Source organism: Chiloscyllium punctatum, chromosome 35 (assembly GCF_047496795.1).
Source record: "Chiloscyllium punctatum isolate Juve2018m chromosome 35, sChiPun1.3, whole genome shotgun sequence".
Taxonomy (NCBI): domain Eukaryota; kingdom Metazoa; phylum Chordata; class Chondrichthyes; order Orectolobiformes; family Hemiscylliidae; genus Chiloscyllium; species Chiloscyllium punctatum.
The window spans coordinates 22,717,993-22,737,992 of record NC_092773.1 but is presented as its reverse complement, the minus strand read 5'-3'; the positions used below and the strand labels follow the sequence as shown (position 1 = coordinate 22,737,992).

Below are 20,000 nucleotides of genomic sequence, written 5' to 3'. Positions count from 1 at the left end.
GACAAGGAGACACCAATTTAAAAGTGATTAGGGTGGGGGTGGGGGGGCGTGAGGAAGGTGAAACAACAACGTCAGGAAAAGAAAAAACCTTTCCTCCTTTAGAACGTTTCAGATCTCGAACACGCTGCCCGCAGAGTGAGTCAGGGAGAGTCAGGCGATAATATCACTCTTACTCCTGGCACATTCAGCATCCAAATCTCACCAGGGCAGAAATTTAAATCCAATAATTAATAAAAAAAAGAAAATATCCAGGATTAAAACCCCACCTGCTTCCTTCGGGGATGGGAAATCTGCCATCTTTATACGGTCTGGCCTACAGGGGACTCCAGAACACTCTCAGAGTGACGTGCCTGTCCTTCTAGTTCCTGTGCGTAATGCACAGGTATCTGTGGGACAGGGACTGCTGGGAGTTCGACAATTCAATGTGCACAACAGTGCTCAGTACAGACTTGAAAAGGTGTTGCTGGAAAAGCGCAGCATCCAAGGAGCAGGAGAATCGACGTTTTGGGCCTGAAGAAGGGCTGATGCCCCAAACGTCGATTCTCCTGCTCCTTGGATGCTGCCTGACCTGCTGCGCTTTTCCAGCAACACATTTTCAGCTCGGATCTCCAGCATCTGCAGTCCTCACTTTCTCCTCAGTACAGACTTACCTGGGTCCTCAGCAGAGTGTAGTTCCACAGTGGGACGTGCGCATTTCTCTTTCTTGGTCTCCGTAATCCATCGATAGACCTAACAGAGAGCCCCAGTTAAAAAAGGACAAGGCGAGTTTGACCGAGTGACCGCTGTTGACGGGAAGCCATTTTGGAAAGGCAAGTCTGGGCAGGACTTAACGGTAAAGGTCCTGGGGAGTGTTGCTGAACAAAGAGACCTTGGAGTGCAGGTTCATAGCTCCTTGAAAGTGGAGTCGCAGGTAGATAGGATAGTGAAGAAGGCGTTTGGTATGCTTTCCTTTATTGGTCAGAGTATTGAGTACAGGAGTTGGGAGGTCATGTTGTGGCTGTACAGGACATTGGTTAGGCCACTGTTGGAATATTGTGTGCAATTCTGGTCTCCTTCCTATCGGAAAGATGTTGTGAAACCTGAAAGGGTTCAGAAAAGATTTACAAGGATTTTGGAGGGTTTGAGCATTGAAAGAGGCTGGGGCTGTTTTCCCTGGAGCGTCGGAGGCTGAGGGGTGACCTTATAGAGGTTTATAAAATCATGAGGGGACATGGATAGGGTAAATAGACAAGGTCTTTTCCCTGGGGTCGGGGAGTCCAGAACTAGAGGGGCATAGGTTTAGGGTGAGAGGGGAAAGATATAAAAGAGACCTAAGGGGCAACTTTTTCACACAGAGGGTGGTACGTGTCTGGAATGAGCTGCCAGAGGAAGTGGGGGAGGTTGGTACAATTGCAACATTTAAGAGGCATTTGGATGGGTATATGAATAGGAAGGGTTTGGAGGGATATGGGTTGGGTGCTGGCAGGTGGGACTAGATTGGGTTGGGATATCTGGGTCAGCATGGACGGGTTGGACCGAAGGGTCTGTTTCCGTGCTGTACATCTCTATGACTAAATGGGACTCGATTCGGTTAGGATAACTGGTCGGCGGGTTAGGCCGAAGGGTCTGTTTCTGTGCTGTGATAAGTGTAAGTCAGGGAGCTTAGTCCCATGTTTGCGTTAACTCCACGTTTCACTCCACGTTTTATTCAGAAAACATCTTTGCGAGTTGCACAGATCAGCGATCTCTCTTCACAGATGAGGAGGGGATAGGCAGCTCCCCATTGGAGCCCGGGTCCCCAGCTCCCTTACCAGTATCGGTTGGCGTCCATCAAGGTCAGCTGGAAGCCAATGAGACCGTACAGGTAGGAATGGTTGTTCCAGGCCGTCTTATCGAGGAAGAAATTGTACCAGTAGGGGATGAGGAACATAAGGCACGACAGCCGATAGAAACAGCCCAGCATAATGCCCAGGGCCCCTGCAAAGACAGAGGTAGAGAGAGAGAGAGAGAGAGAGAGAGAGAGAGAGAGAGAGAGAGAGAGAGAGAGAGAGAGAGAGAGAGAGAGAGAGAGAGAGAGAGACCAGAGAGAGAGAGAGAGAGAGAGAAAGGCAGAGAGACACAATGAAACAGAGAGGGGCAGAGAGAAAACTCCATTATTATGGACACACACACAGCCCTGAATGAGACCCATCGTGTCTGGGCCCAGCTCTCAGAGAGACACTAACACCACCCCGTTTCCCCCGACCCTTGCCTGCTCCCACTGAGCTTGTGTGACCCTTTCACCTTCAGCCGGTTCCCCCAATCCTCTCGGGGGACCACAGCTGCACTCCGATGTGCCTGTGTGGTCAGGGGGAGGGTACCTCAAACCCTTAAGCCCACCACCTCCCCCCCCATCCCCCCCCCCCCCCCCCCACCCCCCGGCATGCCTTCCATCCACAGCCTCTCATTCCTGACCCCCTCCGTAACAGCGACAACTCTCCCTCTCGACACTGTCCCTGGCGATGTCTCCCCTTGAGCCTCTCTTGGGTGGTGGGGTGGGGGGGGGGGGGGGGGGGGGGGAATGCTCCCTAGATAAAAAAAAGACAGGGACTCACCCAGCCACATAACCACAAAGACGACATACATCCAATCCAAAGGGAGTGGATCCAGGAAGTTGAACAATGGGAAGCGACAGACCACCAGACCGTCAAAGTACCTAAAATCCAGTGAGCTCAGGCCTCGCTCCTGGGGGATATCCAGGGCCATCAGAAAACCTGCAGGAGGAATAACACAGGAGGCTTTGGAGAGGAAAACATTTTTATTTTAAATCGCTGATTCCGACGTCCCTTGCGACGCCTCGTTGAAAGAGCACCCTTCCCAACAACAAAAGACCAACGTTTCTCAATCAGCGATGGACATGTTTTGTGATTCCCCCCGCAGCTGAACTGCCCGCAGTGGTGGGGCACACTTGAAGCGTGACCACTAGGGTGCGTCTCCAATGGGAGGAGGTAGTGGGAGGGGAGGTGCACGACCGTCCGCGTTCAAAAGGCCATTTGCAGCAAACACTCCCTTCCCCTCAGCTAAACCACGCCAGGAAACGCTTTGGGACAGCAAAGAGAATGGATGAAACTCTTCCGTTTTGGAAAGTTCGGACCTTCCCGGAAATTCCTCGGGACTGCTGGAATCAGTGGGCAAAATCTCCGCTGGTTGGCGTCGTACCTGGCACACAGGAGGCTGGTGGTCCCTCAGGGTAGGATCCTAGGCCCAACCACCTTCAGCTGCTTCCTCAATGACCTTCCCTCCATCACAAGGTCAGACGTGGGGATGTGCACCAATGATTGCACAGTGTTCAGCACCATTCGTGACTGAAGCAGTCTGCGACAAGATCTGGGCAATATCCAGGCTTGTGCTGACAAGTGGCAAGTAATATTCATGCCACACAAATGCCAGACTATAACCATCACCAATACAAGACCATCTAACCATCGCCCCCTTGACGTTCAATGGTGTTACCATCACTGAATCCCCCCCACTATCAACATCCTGCGGGTTACCGTCTCCAACAAGAGAGAATTTAACCATCGTCTCTTGGCGTTCAACAGTGTTACCATCACTGTCAACAACCTGGGGGTTACCATTGACCAGAAACTGAACTGGACCAGCTCCATATAAACATAGCGGCTACAAGAGCAGCTCAGAGGCTGGGAATCCTGCAGCGAGTAACTTCCCTCCTGACTCCCCCCAAAGCCTGTCCCCACCATCGACAAGGCCCAAGTCAGGAGGGTGTGAGAGAATACTCCCCACTCGCCCTGGATGGGGGGTGGGGCAGCTCCGACAACACTCGAGAAGCTCGACACCATCCAGGGACAAAGCGGCCCCCCGCTCGATTGTCCCCACACCCACAAACCCCCACTCCCTCCACCCCCCTGACGCTCAGTAACAGCAGTGGGTACCATCTACAAGACACACTGCAGCAACTCCCCCAGGCTCCTCAGACAGCACCTTCCAAACCCCCACGGCCACTTCCATCGGGAAGGACAAGGGGCAGCAGGTACATGGGAACACCACACCCCCCCTGGCAAGTTCCGCTCCGAGCCCCTCACCGTCCCGACTCGGAAATAAATCGGCCGTCCCTTCAGTGTCAATGAGTCAGAATCCTGGGACTCCCTCCCTGAGGGTGTTTGAGAAGACATTCAGAGGTAGCCCTGGCCACCAGGGCTGGTATTAAAATTGCGCAAATGGAAAAAAAAACATTCAGACCAGCTCGGAAACCACATGCCAGCACCACGGAACCGAAACCAGGAGAGAAAAAAAAACGTCTCTTATGTTAAAAATACACACAGGTACAGGGCTCATTAACCATGGCTGTCCACATGGGCCCAATTACCTCACCCCCACATAACAAGCTACGGACGCTTGGAATTTCACGAGAAATCTGGGAAAGATTAGGAACGGAAAGAATAAGCTGTTGCTGGCGTTTCTCTTGGAGGCCGAATGATGGGCATACCAGAGGCTTGGTGGATGCATCGGGAAAACGGCACAAGCAAGCTGGGCTTCGAGGGAGAGAGGGCAACGGAGTCAGCACGGACACGGACGGGCTGAACGGCCTCCTCTTTATGGCATCACGTCGCAGCATGAAGACAAGTGCCCGCAGCTCCTTGGATATCGGGAGTCATAGAGATGTACAGCAACGGGGGTCGAGATGAGAGTGGTGTTGGAGAAGCACAGCAGGTCGGGCAGCATCCGAGGCACAGGAAAATCGACGTTTCGGGCAAAAGCCCTTCAGGCATTCCTGATGAAGGGCTTTTGCCCGAAAGGTCGATTTTCCTGCTTCTCGGATGCTGCCTGAACTGCTGTGCTTTTCCAGCACCACTCTCATCTCGACTCTGGTTTCCAGCATCTGCACTCACAGGTAAAAACAATGTACAGCAACAGGAGCAGACCCTTCGGTCCAACCCGTCCATGCTGACCCAGATATCCCAACCCAATCTAGTCCCACCTCCCAGCACCCGGCCCATATCCCTCCAAACCCTTCCTATTCATATACCCATCCAAATGCCTCTTAAATGTTGCAATTGTACCAGCCTCCACCACTTCCTCTGGCAGCTCATTCCATACACGTACCACCCTCTGTGTGAAAAAGTTGCCCCTTAGGTCTCTTTTATATCTTTCCCCTCTCACCCTAAACCTATACCCCTCTAGTTCTGGACTCCCCCACCCCAGGGAAAAGACTTTGTCTATTTACCCTATCCATGCCCCTCATGATCTTATAAACCTCTATAAGGTCACCCCTCAGCCTCCGACGCTCCAGGGAAAACAGCCCCGGCCTGTTCAGCCTCTTCCCTGTAGCTCAAATCCTCCAACCCTTTAAAATCCTTTTTAAATCTTTCCTGAACCCTTTCAGGTTTCGCAACATTTTTGCGATACGAAGGAGCAGGCCGTTCGGTCCAATCCATCCGTGCTGACCCGATATGCTAAGCTAATCTCCTTCCATTCACCAGCACTTGGCCCATATCCGTTCCTATTCATTTGCCCATCCAGATGCCTTTTAAATGCGGTCATTGTGCCAGCCTCCACCACTTCTTCTGGCAACTCATTCCACACACGTACCACCCTCTGCGAGAAAAAGTTGCCCCTTAGGTCCCTTTGAAATCCTTCCCTTCTCACCTATGCCCTCTAGCTTTAGACTCCCCTACCCTGGGGAAAAGTTGTTGGCCTCTCTCATGATTTTACAAACCACGATAAGGCCACCTCTTAGCATCTGATGTTCCAGGGAAAACAGCCCCGGCCTATTCAGCCTCTCCCTGTAGCTCGCTCCAACAGCCTTGTAAATCTTTTCCAAAACCCTTTCAAGTTTAACGACATATTTCCGACAGCAGGGAGCCACTGAATGCAGTATTCCAACCACGAAACCAAACCGAGATCAAAAAATGATCGCTCGTTTCTAAGAGAAATTTGGAAACTCAAGCCACATATAAAACAAAATTTAAGGATGCACAGAATCCAGACAATTTTCAGCGATCGATTTGCAAATAAGGTCTCGAATGAGGCGCTCAGAATCATTTATCGTGACAGACGACCACAATTTTTAAAAAAAAAATTTGAGGTTTCTTGAGCAAATGTAATTCAATCGCGCGAGGTTGGGAGTTGAAACTGCAATGTTAAAGAGGTGGCAGGGGGAATTGAAGTTAACGTGGGTCCGAAATCTCTTCTTCTGGGGTTGCCAAATTTGCCCTCTCTGGGGAGGGGGGGGGGCGGCTGCGGCGGGGGGACACGGGAAGAGATTGTGTAACACTCTTACCGGTCATGCGGGGACGAATATTTTAATGAATTGGAAAAAAAATCACCAGGGGGTGGCGTAGGCTGGTGATGGAGCATCTCCCCCCCCCAAAGACTACCTCACAAACATGGCGCACCACAAAACGGAGCAGTTTTACGAGACCTGGCGGCCCTTTCTAAATTATATTGAGGCAGACTTATCAGCAATATTAATTAGGTATAGCCGTGGGAATCAGTATGGACGCCCTTGGGGTCCTGGGAGGGTGAGACGGTGGGGGGGGGGGGGGGGACAAAGAACAATGACTGGTACTCCCAGGGATGGGGGCCTGGTGGGATGAGTGAGGTAGAACAAAGTCGGGAGATATAATTTAAGTTAATTTGAATTCAGTTTAATTCAACTGAAACTAAACTACAAACAAATTAAATAAAAGTTAAGTATATTCGGTTGTTTTGGTAGAATAGGTAGGTCGTTCATTACGAATTGTATTATGACTTACTGTCTCTATTTTTCTGTTGATTGATTTTTTTTTGGATATAGATGTTTCATAAAAGATTTTAAAAAGGTTTCTAATAAAAGTATTTATATTTTAAAAAAAAGAGGTGACGGGAGGTGAGGAGTAGAGTTTGGTTCGGCTGGATCAGCTCCTCTGTGACTCCCCTCCTCTAGGTATGAGTGTCAATCCTTCAAGAGGAATGGGAGGAATCCGTCTAACCGGGACCAGGGATTGCCGGGAACACTCCTTCGGAACAAAAATAGATCATGAACATATTGAAGGTGACCGTTCGGTCCATCAAGTTGACATCATCTCTCTGTAAAGCAATCTAGTCAGTGCCCTCCACACCATCCTTTCCACACCATATTGTTTCCATGGACTTGCGCAAAGTCTTCAAAGAGGTTCCGCACGGTCAACCAATCAGTTAATACGTTGGATCACGTGGGATTCAGGGTGGGCTGGCCAATAGGATGCAAATTTGGCCTGACAGTTGGGGACAGAGGGTGGTGGTGGTTGGTGGTGGAGGGTTGTTTTTCAGACTGGAGGCCTGTGACCAGCGGTGTTCCACAGGGATTGGTGCTGGGTCCTCTCTTGCTGGTCATTTACATAAACAACGTGGATGATAAGGCACAGTTTGTACATTTGTGGATGACACCAAGGTTGGCGGTATAGTGGACAGGCTATCTGAGATTGCAAAGAGATCTTGGTCAACAGGCAGATGGTGTTTAATTTGGATATTGCATTTTGGCAAAACGTTACAAAGACAAGACCTACACAAGTAATGTTAAGGCCCTGGGTAGAACAGAGAGACCTAGGGGTTCAGGTACATAATTCTTTGAAATTTGCACACGGGGCGGCACGGTGGCTCAGTGGTTAGCACTGCTGCCTCACAGCACCAGCGTCTCAGGTTCGATTCCAGCCTCAGGCAACCGTCTGTGTGGAGTTTGCACATTCTCCCCCGTGTCTGCGTGGGTTTCCTCCGGGTGCTCCGGTTTCCTCCCACAGTCCAAAGATGTGCAGGTCAGGGTGGATTGGCCACACTAAATTGCCCGTAGTGTTAGGTGCATTAGTCAGAGGGAAATGGGTCTGGGTGGGTTACTCTTCAGAGGGTCGGTGTGGACTTGTTGGGCTGAAGGGCCTGTTTCCACACTGTAGGGAATCTAATCCGATCAGGTGGAGAGGGTGGTATTTGGTACGCTTGCCTTCATTGCTCACATCTTGGAGTACAAGATTTGAGACGTCACGTTGAGGTTGTACAAGACATTGCTGAGGCCTCTTCAGGATGTGCTGTGACCTGTTCTGGTCACCCCGTTATAGGAAGGATATTATTAAACTGGAGAGGGTTCTGAAAAGATTTAGCTGGATGCTGCCGGGAATGGAGGGTTTGAGTTATTACGGGAAGCTGGGATTTTTAATCACTGGAGTGTCGGAGGCTGAGGGGTGATCTTATAGAGGTTTATAAAATCATGAGGGAGCATGGATAAGCTCTTTTCCCTGGGGTGGGAGAGTTCAAGACTAGGGGGAATATTTTTAAAGTGAGAGGGGAAAGATATTTAAACAAAAGGACATGAGGGGCAAATTTCTTTTTTAAAAACACAGAGCGTGGAATGAACATCCAGAGGAAGCGATGGATGCAGGTACAGACATTTCAAAAAGTATGTGATTAGGAAAGGTTTGACAGAATATAGGCCAAGCACAGGCAGCTGTGTCTGGTTCAGTTTGGGATTATGGTTGGCACGGACTGGTTGGGCCGAAGGGTCTGTTTTTGTGCTGTATGACTCTGCTTCTGTTGCTTTCTTTGGCAAAGGATTTATTCCCACTCACTGCGGGGATTAAAAAAAAAGAGAAACTCTTTCTCACGTTTCCCTTCCCCCCCCCACCCCAGCCATCTCTTGCTCGAATTATTCAGTGCCTCATTTTTCTCACATTTAATAGAGGCAAGTTGGAAGCTTATGGCCCCATCCTTTGCAAACAAAAGGAACATGTCCAGGCACAACGTACTTTTCAACTGAGCGAAAAACGTTTTGGGTCTGTTGTTATTTGGCGCACTCTCCATAACGAAGCTCAAACAAAGTCAACTTGCTCGACCATCAGCCTTTGTCTCACGCGATATAAATTGTCTTTGCCAAAGAAATTTGCCATTGGTCCCGCTCAAATGCAAGACAGAAAGTTTCCCCATTATCCTCCAATCCCTTTAGACCCAAGCATTGCATCCAACTTTTTTTTTCCAAGATGGCGGCAGAGTAGGAGGCCGAATCTAAGACTCGTCACCTTTCTTTCTCTTTTTTTTCCCCTCCTTTTTTACTTTTGCTCTTTTTCTCCCTTTGTTTTCTTTTCTATGAAGCCTAGAGAGTGGCGAGTGAAGGTGGAGATCTCCGTTGGCAGCAACGCCGGGATGAACCAGACATGGCTCTATTCCAGCCCGGGGTCTCCCAGCCGGCGAGCGAGGAGCAGATCGTGGCCTGACTCCCCCGACCTGGATTCTCAAGCTAGGCCGAGGCTCCACAACCGCAGGCCAGGCTGAGGTTTCAGGCCTCCCCCCAGGCCAGGCTGAGGCTCCAAGTCCCCAAGACTAGGCCGAGGCTCCAAGTCCCCAGGCCAGGCTGAGGCGCCTGAACGAGGAGTAAGATGGTCTCAGCCTGGTGTGGCATTCTTCGCTGGCGGAAGCTTCCGGCCTTGCCACAAAATGGCATAACCCTCTCTCACTAGTATCCTTACATACAGATAAGGAAGGACACCACTTCGACTGGGACAACACATCCAGCCTTGGACAAGCCAAACAGACACGCACAAGAATTCCTAGAAGCATGGCATTCCAACTGGAACTCTATTAACAAACACATCGAGTTCAACCCCATCTACCACCCCCTGAAAAAAAAAGAACAGCAAGTGGCAACAGGAAATAACATCACCACAGGAAATGACATCACCAACCCAAACATATAAATAGAAGGCAGGGATTATGAGCAGTGCTTCGCCTGAGGCCCACTGAAGAGATTACTTAATAGGGCAAACCTACATCCAGGCCTAGAATGGTGGTCTCAGCCCAGCTACATCGTTCCTAACTCGACTTTCCTCAAACCATTCCCTGAACTGTAATGAAACTTGACTTAATTTTACTTTTGTTAAACATCATCAGGCACGATTTCTGTCAGTGATGTTGGAGCTGTGGGGGTGTGGGGGTGTGGGGGTGGGGGGGGGGGGCACCTTTTCACATGGAAGTACACACGACAATAAATTTCCATTCCAACTCCTCGAAAGCTCTCTGTAGCCTTACCCCACCTGAAAAAAAAAATTCAGCTCCTCTGTTCTTCCAGTCACTTCACATAACATTCCATCGGCCAAATTTTGGACCACTCACCAAACCCGTCCCTCAAATCGCCTGTGGATTGTTTGCGCTATTCCCAGCCGGACTTGACAACAAGACCTGTAGCTCTCTCAGGACTGCATTGGGGTAGCAGCCTTGTGCTCCGACCTCTCACTGGGACAGGTGGCCCGAGAGGCGACACTTCAGCCGCTGAGCGCGTCGACGTTTCAAGAGAACGAGGGCGGGGCCGTACTCACCGAAGAGAAACCTGAAGACGCCGAGACAGGCCGGGTCCGTGGGCCGGTTCAGAAGGCCAACAAATCGATGCCAGTTTCGGAAATCCGACAGCTCGAACCCAAAGATCCTCTTCATTCTGCTGACTCGCCCCTCCACCCCTTCATCCTGCGGGGCACTCCTCTCAGGCACATTCGGAGGATGGGAACCTAATGATGTGGCTTCACAAACCCCAACCAACACCACACACCCCCCCCCCCCCAAACAAAGAAAACACAATTCATTTTCATGTTTTTAAGATTAGATTCCCTACAGTGTGGAAACAGGCCCTTCAGCCAAACCAGTCCACACCGACCCTCCGAAGAGTAACCCACCCAGACCCATTTCCCTCTGACTAATGCACCTAATATTATGGGCAATTTAGCATGGCCAATTCACCCTAACCTGCACATCCCTGAACATTATGGGTAATTTAGCATAGCCAATCCACCCTAACCTGCACATCCCTGAGCACTATGGGTAATTTAGCATGGCCAATTCACCCTAACCTGCACATCCCTGAGCACTATGGGTAATTTAGCATGGCCAATCCACCCTAACCTGCACATCCCTGAGCACTATGGGTAATTTAGCATGGCCAATCCACCCTAACCTGCACATCCCTGAGCACTATGGGTAATTTAGTATGGCCAATCCACCCTAACCTGCACATCCCTGAGCACTATGGGTAATTTAGCACAGCCAATCCACCCTAACCTGAACATCGCTGGGCACTATGGGTAATTTAGCATGGCCAGTTCACCCTAACCTGCACATCGCTGGGCACTATGGGTAATTTACCACGGCCAATCCACCCTAACCTGCACATCTTTGGATTGTGGGAGGAAACCGGAGGAAACCCACACAGACACAGGGAGAATATGCAAACTCCACACAGACAGTCGCCCGAGACTGGAATCGAACCTGGGTCCCTAGCGCTGTGAGGCAGCAGTACTAACCACTGTGCCACCATGCCACCCCAATAGCCCATTGTTGTTGTCTACTTCTGGAACATCTCCTCGCCCCCCACCCCCAAAAATAATTTTACATAATATCATGTAGGCGAGAGTTTTTTTCCCCCTTTATTCATTCGTGGGATGATGGCATCGCTGACTAGGTCAGTATTTATTGCCCATCCCCAATTGGCAGTTACGAGTCAATCCTATCGCTCTGGATCTGGGTCACATGTAGGCCCAGACCAGGTAAGCATGACAGTTTCCTTCCCTCAAAGACGTGTGAACGAGATGGGGTTTTCCGACAATCGGCAAGGAGTCTCATCTTGAGACTCTGAATTCTTTACTGAATTGAAATTCCACCACGGTGGGATTCAAACTTGTGTGCCCAGAACATTATCTGGTTTGACAGTCCAGCGATAACGCTACTAGGCCATTACCTCCTCAATGGGTGGCATTGTGGCACAGTGGTTAGCGTTGCTGCCTCGCGGCACCAGGGACTTGGGTTCGTTTCCACCCTCAGGCGACTGTGTGGAGTTTGCGCACTCCCCTGAGTTTCCCAGAAAGATGTGCAGGTTGGGGGGAGGAAATGCCATACTAAATTACCCCAGGGCTAGTGCAGATGAGGGTGGATTGACCCTGGGGGGAGGGGGTTGGACAGGTGGGATGCTGTTCAAACGGTCAGCATGGACTTGGGATTCTATTTTTTCTTCTGAAATGTACAGTGCAGCTCACACCACAGGCACCCAGAGTCCAGTTAGCTGGCAACACAGGTTCGATTCCTGTCACCCCGCGCAGATGACCAATTCCCCCACCCTCCACCCCTACTCAACACCGGTCACCCTCAGGTTAAAACCCCAATTTTGGGAGAGAGCTTTCCTGGTGACTCCATCTGTCCTTTCAAAACAAAAAAAATCATCTGGTGGAGGGGGTGGGGGTGGGGTTTGCCTTAAAAAGCTTCAACTGCCCACCAGCCGGTAAATGTTTTTGGAACCCCCTTCCAAATGAGGGCTGGTCAAGGCATGTTTGATTCCAAAGGGCTTAGAGATTGCAGACCCTTCCTATTTGATAACTGGGGGGGGAGGAGGGTTTATAATCATTCCCCATTATTTGTTTTGGCTAGATGCAGGAATGCTCATTGTGGACCCTTGTTCTGAGATGGCATTTTTTTCTTCTTGCTCAAGTTGTGAGGTTGGAGGTTGGAGGTTGGGGGTTGGGGGTTGGGGGGGGGGAAGGGGAAGGCTTTTCATTTTGTTTTGGCTCCCCTCAACAAACACACGTTCACCCCGTCAGTCTCAGCTCAAATACTCACCCGTCAGTTTCAGTCTGTCCCCTCTCTCTCGATTCATGGCTGCGAGTGTACCCACGTCCCTACACACTCTCTGTCAGAGAGAACAGGCCACACAATCACATCAGATCCACAGAGCTCGAGTTGCAAAGTCTTCCTGCCCTCCCCCTTTATATATATATATATATATATATATCTCCAGACGTTGCATAAACGTTTCCATAAGCTCCTCCCAAAAGCTGAGTGGAGCCTCTGTGTTAGTGAACAGCAGGGCTCTGGTGTAAAAACAGACAGGGTTTATTGCTCCCAGATCTAGGGGAAGGGGTGCACGCTCTCCTTCTCCGTTTGACGGTGCTCCCCTTTAGATAGTGTCATTCCCCCCTCCCCAGGCGCTAGACAAACGCACGTCCCTTCCCCCCCCCCCCCCAACCACCGACCTCAGTAAAACTGTAGCTTCAGGTGGTTCTGTAAGGAGTAAGTGTGTTTTCCCCCCCCACCCCTTTAGTCTGCACTCTCTGGCTGTGCACTAGAATTACACACTCTTAGACATCAAAGTGATTTAAAATGTGTCTCCCAGAGACCTGTTTTGACTCATGTTAGTCATTAACCCCCGTCGGCTCCGGATGACTTAACCCTTTCTTAACCGATTTCACTCAGGATTTAGAGGGTGCAGGGGCTGGAAAAGCACAGCAGGTCAGGCAACATCCCAGGGAGCAGGAAACATCGACGGTTCGGGCAAAAGCCCTTCGCCAAGGCTTTGCTGACAGGTGACAAGGTCGAGATCAAAAATAACCATGTCATAGAGGTTGGGCAGCAGGGAAACAGACCCTTCGGTCCAACCCGTCCATGCCGACCCAGATATCCTCACCTAAGCCAGTCCCACCTGCCAGCACCCGGCCCATATCCCTCCAAACCCTTCCTATTCATATACCCATAGATGCCTCTTAAATGTTGTCATTGTACCAGCCTCCTCTGGCAGCTCATTCCATACACGTACCACCCTCTGTGTGAAAAAGTTGCCCCTTAGGTCTCTTTTATATCTTTCCCCCTCTCACCCTAAACCTATGCCCCTCTAGTTCTGGACTCCCCCATCCCAGGGAAGAGGCTTTGTCTATTTTATCTCTCCACCCCCCAGGCTCCCAGCCTCATTCCTGATGAAGGGCTCCTGCCCGAAACGTCGGTTTTCCTGCTCCTCAGATGCTGCCTGACCCGCTGTGCTTTTTTATCACCACTCTCATCTTGACTTTCGCCTACTTTGCCTATTTATCCTACCAACGTCCCCTCGTGATTTTATATACCTCTATAAGGTCACCCCTCAGCCTCCGACGCTCCAAGGAAAACAGCCCCAGCCTGTTCAGCCTCTCCCTGTAGCTCAAACCCTCCAACATCCTTGTAAATCTTTTCTGAACCCTTTCAAGTTTCACAACATCTTTCCGATAGGAAGGAGACCAGAATTGCACGCAATATTCCAACAGTGGTCTAACCAATGACCTGTACAGCCGCAACATGACCTCCCAACTCCTGTACTCAATACTCTGACCAATAAAGGAAAGCATCCCAAATACCTTCTTCACTATCCTATCTACCTGTGACTCCACTTTCAAGGAGCTATGAACCTGCACTCCAAGGTCTCTTTGTTTAGCAACACTCTCTAGGACCTTACCATTAACTGTATAAGTCCTGCTAAGATTTGCTTTCCCAAAATGCAGCACCTCACATTTATCTGAATTAAACTCCATCTGCCACTCCTCAGCCCATTGGCCAAATCTGATCCAGATCCTGTTGTAATCTGAGGTAACCCTCTTCGCTGTCCGCCACACCTCCAATTTTGGGGTCATCTGCAAAGTTGTATCAATCACTACAAAGTCGCAACAAAGAAATGACCTTGTATTGACCCCGGAACCGGGGAAGACAATCACAGAAGCAGCCCTACGAAGTTCTCAGCTACCTGCAGCCCGTCTGAAGAAAATGCCGAGATCGCCAGTGCCCTCTCTCTCATCCACCATTCCCGTTCACTGTTATATCCAATCCTGGATGAGTAAAACAGGTATGCAGTTATCTAGGAATAAAGACCAGTCCCACAATAATGCAACTGTGGACTTCTCGTTGGTAACTCGAGTCGAGACTGATATAAATTGGAGAGTTGAACTTTGCAGTGAGGTAGTTGTCAAGATAACATAGTGAGTCTGTAATTAGATTGTGCGCACACTTGTAGTTAGTGGTGTTTTCAAAATCTCAGCAGTACTGGCTGACAGGAATAAACTGGTTGTTGTGAAACTTGAAAGGGTTCTGAAACAATTTGCCAGGGTTGGAGGGTTTGAGCTACAGGGAGAGGCTGAATAGGCTGGGGCTGTTTTCCCTGGAGCCTCGGAGGCTGAGGGGTGACTTCATAGCGGTTAACAAAATCATGAGGGGGGGTGTGTGGGGAGAGTCCGGATAAGTGGAACTGAAATGCCCATCAGCCATGATTAAATGGCCAAGTGGACTCGATGGGTCGTATGGCCTTACTTACACTCCTATGTCATATGGATAGGGTAACTGGACAAGGTCTTTTCCCTGGGGTGGGGGAGTCTAGAACTAGAGGGGCATAGGTTTAGGGGGAGAGGGGAAAGATATAAAAGGGACCGAAGGGGCAACTTTTTCACACAGAAAGTGGTACGTCTATGGAATGAGCTGCCAGAGGAAGTGGAATGCCATAAGGATTGGTGTTGGGTCCACTACTTTTTGTCATTTACATAAATGATTTGGATGTGAGCATAAAAGGTACAGTTAGTAAGTTTGCAGATGACACCAAAATTGGAGGTGTAGTGGACTGCGAAGAAGGTTACCTCAGATTACAACAGGATCTGGACCAGATGGGCCAATGAGCCAAGAAGTGGCAGATGGAGTTTAATTCAGGTAAATGTGAGGTGCTGCATTTTGGGAAAGCAAATCTTAACAGGACTTATACACTTAATGGTAAGGTCCTAGAGAGTGTTGCTCAACAAAGAGACCTTGGAGTGCAGGTTCATAGCTCCTTGAAAGTGGAGTCGCAGGTAGATAGGATAGTGAAGAAGGCGTTTGGTATGCTTTCCTTTATTGGTCAGAGTATTGAGTACAGGAGTTGGGAGGTCATGTTGCGGCTGTACAGGACATTGGTTAGGCCACTGTTGGAATATTGCGTGCAATTCTGGTCTCCTTCCTATCGGAAAGATGTTGTGAAACTTGAAAGCGTTCAGAAAAGATTTACAAGGATGTTGCCAGGGTTGGAGGATTTGAGCTACAGGGAGAGGCTGAACAGGCTGGGGCTGTTTTCCCTGGAGTGTCGGAGGCTGAGGGGTGACCTTATAGAGGTTTATAAAATCATGAGGGGGCATGGGTAGGGTAAATAGACAAAGTCTTTTCCCTGGTGTTGGGGAGTCCAGAACTAGAGGGGCATAGGTTTAGGGGGAGAAGGGAAAGGTATAAAAGGGTCTTAAAGGGGCAACTTTTTCATGCAGAGGATGGTACGTGTATGGAATGAGCTGCCAGAGGATGTGGTGGAGGCTGGTACAATTGCAACATTTAAGAGGCATTTGGATGGGTATATGAATAGGAAGGGTTTGGAGGGATATGGGCCAAATGCTAGCATTTGGAACTAGATTAGGTCAGGATATCTGGTGGATGTGGATGGGTTGGACCGAGGGGTCTGTTTCCGTGCTGTACAACTCTATGACTCTTGATGAATGATATCTTCTGTAAACATGTCTTTATCTGTAGAGATGCTTTTATTTCCTCGATGTGCGAGAGTCACTCTATCTGAAGTTATATAATGCATAGCTTATGTAACTCAATTGTCGTAACGCTCTCTTGCTCGCTTTTGACGTGCAGTTTCTGCTTTTTCAGTTGGTCCACAATTTACCGTTGCAAGCTCCCGCTTTAGCACGAGATTTTTTTTAAAATGCCAGCTTCCTCGAACCGGGCAGTTCGATATCGAGCCCGGTGAAGTCGTGCCCTTTCCTGGATTATACCAAGTGAGGTACGTCTTTCCTGCGAGACTGTGTTTTACAAAATGGCTAAGCAAGGCCTAAAGGGGAGATGTTGCGCACGTTATGGGGGATATTTCTGAAGACAAAAAGTTAGCCAAAACATTGGATTTATCCGGACAATTTTCTTTTTCTTTATTTAGTGACGGCATCACTGAACTATTATTCATTTATTGCCCATCCCTAATTGCCCAGAGGGCAGTTTAAGACTCAACCATATTGCTGTGTGTGTCTTGAGTCACATGTAGTCCAGACCAGGTAAGGACATTAGTGAACCAGATGGGTTTTTGTTTTTCTGACAGTCGGCAATGAGTTCACAATTAGATTCCTAATTCTAGATTTTTACTGAATTCAAATTCCACCATCTGCCATGGTGGGAGTCGAACCCAGGTCCCCGGAAGGCTCCCCGGGTCCCTGGATTAGCAGTCCAGGGGGTAATACCACTAGGCCATTCCCAAAACGTTGGATCCGTCTGCAGGAAGGAAACGAATGGAAGGGTGTCTGAAAGGATGGTGGCAATGGATTGGCAGCACCGCGCTATCCACTTGCCAACCAATCAGCACCCCCTGCCAGCCTGGCTGTTTGGCACTCTTGTGAACGGTCCTGATGAGTGCAAGCTTCTTTCTTAAAAAAATACCCGACCAAGCAACTCTCATCGAGGTGTGAGAGTAGAGTGAATGAATTAGAACAATTTTATGAAAGGACCTGCCATTACATTTGTGCCATTTCAGACAAATGGTAGTGAAGAACAACCCTGATTTCTCAGCCCCGATAAAGACTCCAGGGCAACAGTGTTGTTGAGATGGATAAAGATGGCGGTGATGGCAAGGTAGGCCGCGTCTGGGCTCCTCAGCCTGCTTGCTCCAGACCAGCTGCTTCCTTCCTTTTTCCTTATCCTTTTCTGTTTTTCTTTTGCTTCTTTTCTCCTTCCTGTCGTCAGCGTTGCCAAGGCGATGTCGCGGAGGAGGGCGCTCGCAGCAGGACTCTTGGTGAGCCAGGGCCTGGCCTAGTAGTGGAGCCAGGGTTTCCAGCTTGGGGTAGGCCCGGAGACAGGCACTCCTGGCTGTCGATGAGGCATTGGGCGGCAGCTCCTAGTTGTGGTAGGCCCAAAACCGGCAACGCCTGGAAATCGGCACCGCAGAGCCGGGGGACTCCTGGCTGTGGGGCAGAGTATGGGTACCACACGGGCAAAGTGGGCCCGGTGGTGAAAATATGGCGCCTGAAGAGCGGCAACTCCTATGTATGGCACAGGCGATGATGGCACAGGTATCGCTTGCGAACTAGCTCAGAGCTCATGGGTCGAACGGTATGGAACAAAGGCAGGAATGTGTGGATGAGATACAGTTTGGCCATGATTTAACTCAGTGGTACAGCGGACTCAGAAAAAAACTTGAAATATCTGCAAGATTACTGGAAAAGATCAGTCGGGGCTCTTTACAGGACTAAGTCCTACCCCGCCCCGGCCCCGGCCAATACTCTTCCCCCCTTTTCCAACGGACAGTTCTGATTTCAACCTGCAGCTATTACAAAATCGGTTCCGTGCTTGGAAACACTGGCCTGATCCAGCCTGACAAATAGGTTCGCTGCCTGTCGAATAAACATTAACTCGCTCCCCACCCCCCACAGTAAAAGGAACAGCGTGGAGTCACTCGTGACTGGCTGGGGAAGTGGGAAATCGATTGGATTGCAACGGCAAACAGACATTTCACCATCATGTTTGTTTTTTTTCTTTTCACCGATATCCCCTTTGTAGAAGCAAATTGCACAAGAGCACAAATATTCTATTACATAAAGTCCATGTTCTTTCAGCATTTGGCAGACCGAGGCTTCTCTATAGAAACTGCAGGTCACATTTACACTGCGCTTTTCTTGAAAAGGTCCACTGTTGCCCACAGCTGAGGAATCCTGCACTGGGGATCGTCACCTACTGGCTCATGTTTTCACCGTCTTTTCATCAAAACTGGCACGGGGAGCACAGGCCAGTGAGGGGAACTGAGTCCTGGAGAAAACTTCCCTTAGAGAAGCTGAGAGCTGGTACAGAGTGGACTGGGGGTGTGGAGTGCAATGGGGACAGTTGTTGGACTGGAGTCTGGTGTGGGTAGTCACATCCACATAGGGAAGCCCTTGGGCTGACTTACTCCAATGTATTGTTTATTTGTAGTTCGTTTACACGACTGTAATGTCTGTCCTTTTAAGTGTGCTTTCTGTCTGTAAAATAATGCAACTCCTTATTTTTGATACCTCTTTTTGAATCTAAGATTTGTATCTAGGGACTTATATATTAGATGGCACAATCAGAAGCAACATTGTGAAACTTTTCACTGTATTCCTATGCTTGAGTGCACATGACAATAAAGTGTGTTCTATTCCATTCCGTTCTATTCTATTCCACTCCATTCCATTCTATTCCATTCCATTCTATTCCTTTCTATTCCATTCTATTCCTTTCTATTCCATTCTATTCCTTTCTATTCCATTCCATTCCATTCTATCCGTTCCATTCTATTCCAGTGCGTTCCATTCCATTCCTTTCTATTCTGTTCTATTCCATTCCCTTCTATTCCATCCCATTCTGTTCCATTCTATTCTATTCCATTCCATTCCATTCTATTCCATTCCATTCTATTCCATTCCATTCCATTCCTTTCTATTCTGTTCTATTCCATTCCCTTCTATTCCATCCCATTCTGTTCCATTCTATTCCAATCCATTCCAATCCATTCGATTCCATTCCATTCTATTCCATTCCATTCCATTCCATTCCATTCTATTCTATTCTATTCCATTCCATTCTATTCCATTCTATTCCATTCCATTCCATTCTATTCCATTCCATTCTATTCCATTCCATTCCATTCTATTCTATCCTATTATAGTCCATTCCATTCCATTCTATTCTATTCTATTCCATTCCATTCCATTCCATTCCATTCCATTCCATTCCATTCTATTCCATTCCATTCCAATCCATTCTATTCCATTCCATTCCATTCCATTCTATTCCATTCTATTCTATTCCATTCCATTCCAATCCATTCTATTCCATTCCATTCTATTCCATTCCATTCCATTCCATTCTATTCCATTCCATTCCATTCCATTCTATTCCATTCCATTCCATTCTATTCCATTCTATTCCATTCCATTCTATTCTATTCTATTCCATTCCATTCTATTCCATTCCATTCCATTCCATTCTATTCTATTCTATTCTATTCCATTCCATTCCATTCCATTCCAATCCATTCTATTCCATTCCATTCTATTCCATTCCATTCCATTCCATTCTATTCCATTATATTCCATTCCATTCCATTCCATTCTATTCCATTCCATTCCATTCCATTCTATTCCATTCTATTCCATTCCATTCCATTCTATTCCATTCCATTCTATTCCATTCCATTCCATTCTATTCTATCCTATTATAGTCCATTCCATTCC

General features: G+C 48.7%; 1 protein-coding gene across 1 annotated transcript in view; it reads right to left on the bottom strand.

The window, feature by feature from the left end:
- ggcx (gamma-glutamyl carboxylase) overlaps positions 1–12,856 on the bottom strand; it is a 45,317-nt gene extending 32,461 nt beyond the window's left edge. The window contains 5 exon segments of the mRNA XM_072554308.1: positions 651–729; positions 1,791–1,956; positions 2,574–2,732; positions 10,296–10,493; positions 12,577–12,856. Of these exon segments, the coding sequence (XP_072410409.1) occupies positions 651–729; positions 1,791–1,956; positions 2,574–2,732; positions 10,296–10,493; positions 12,577–12,613 (639 nt within the window). The 5' untranslated portion in view covers positions 12,614–12,856.
- Between the last annotated feature and the right edge of the window lie 7,144 nt (positions 12,857–20,000).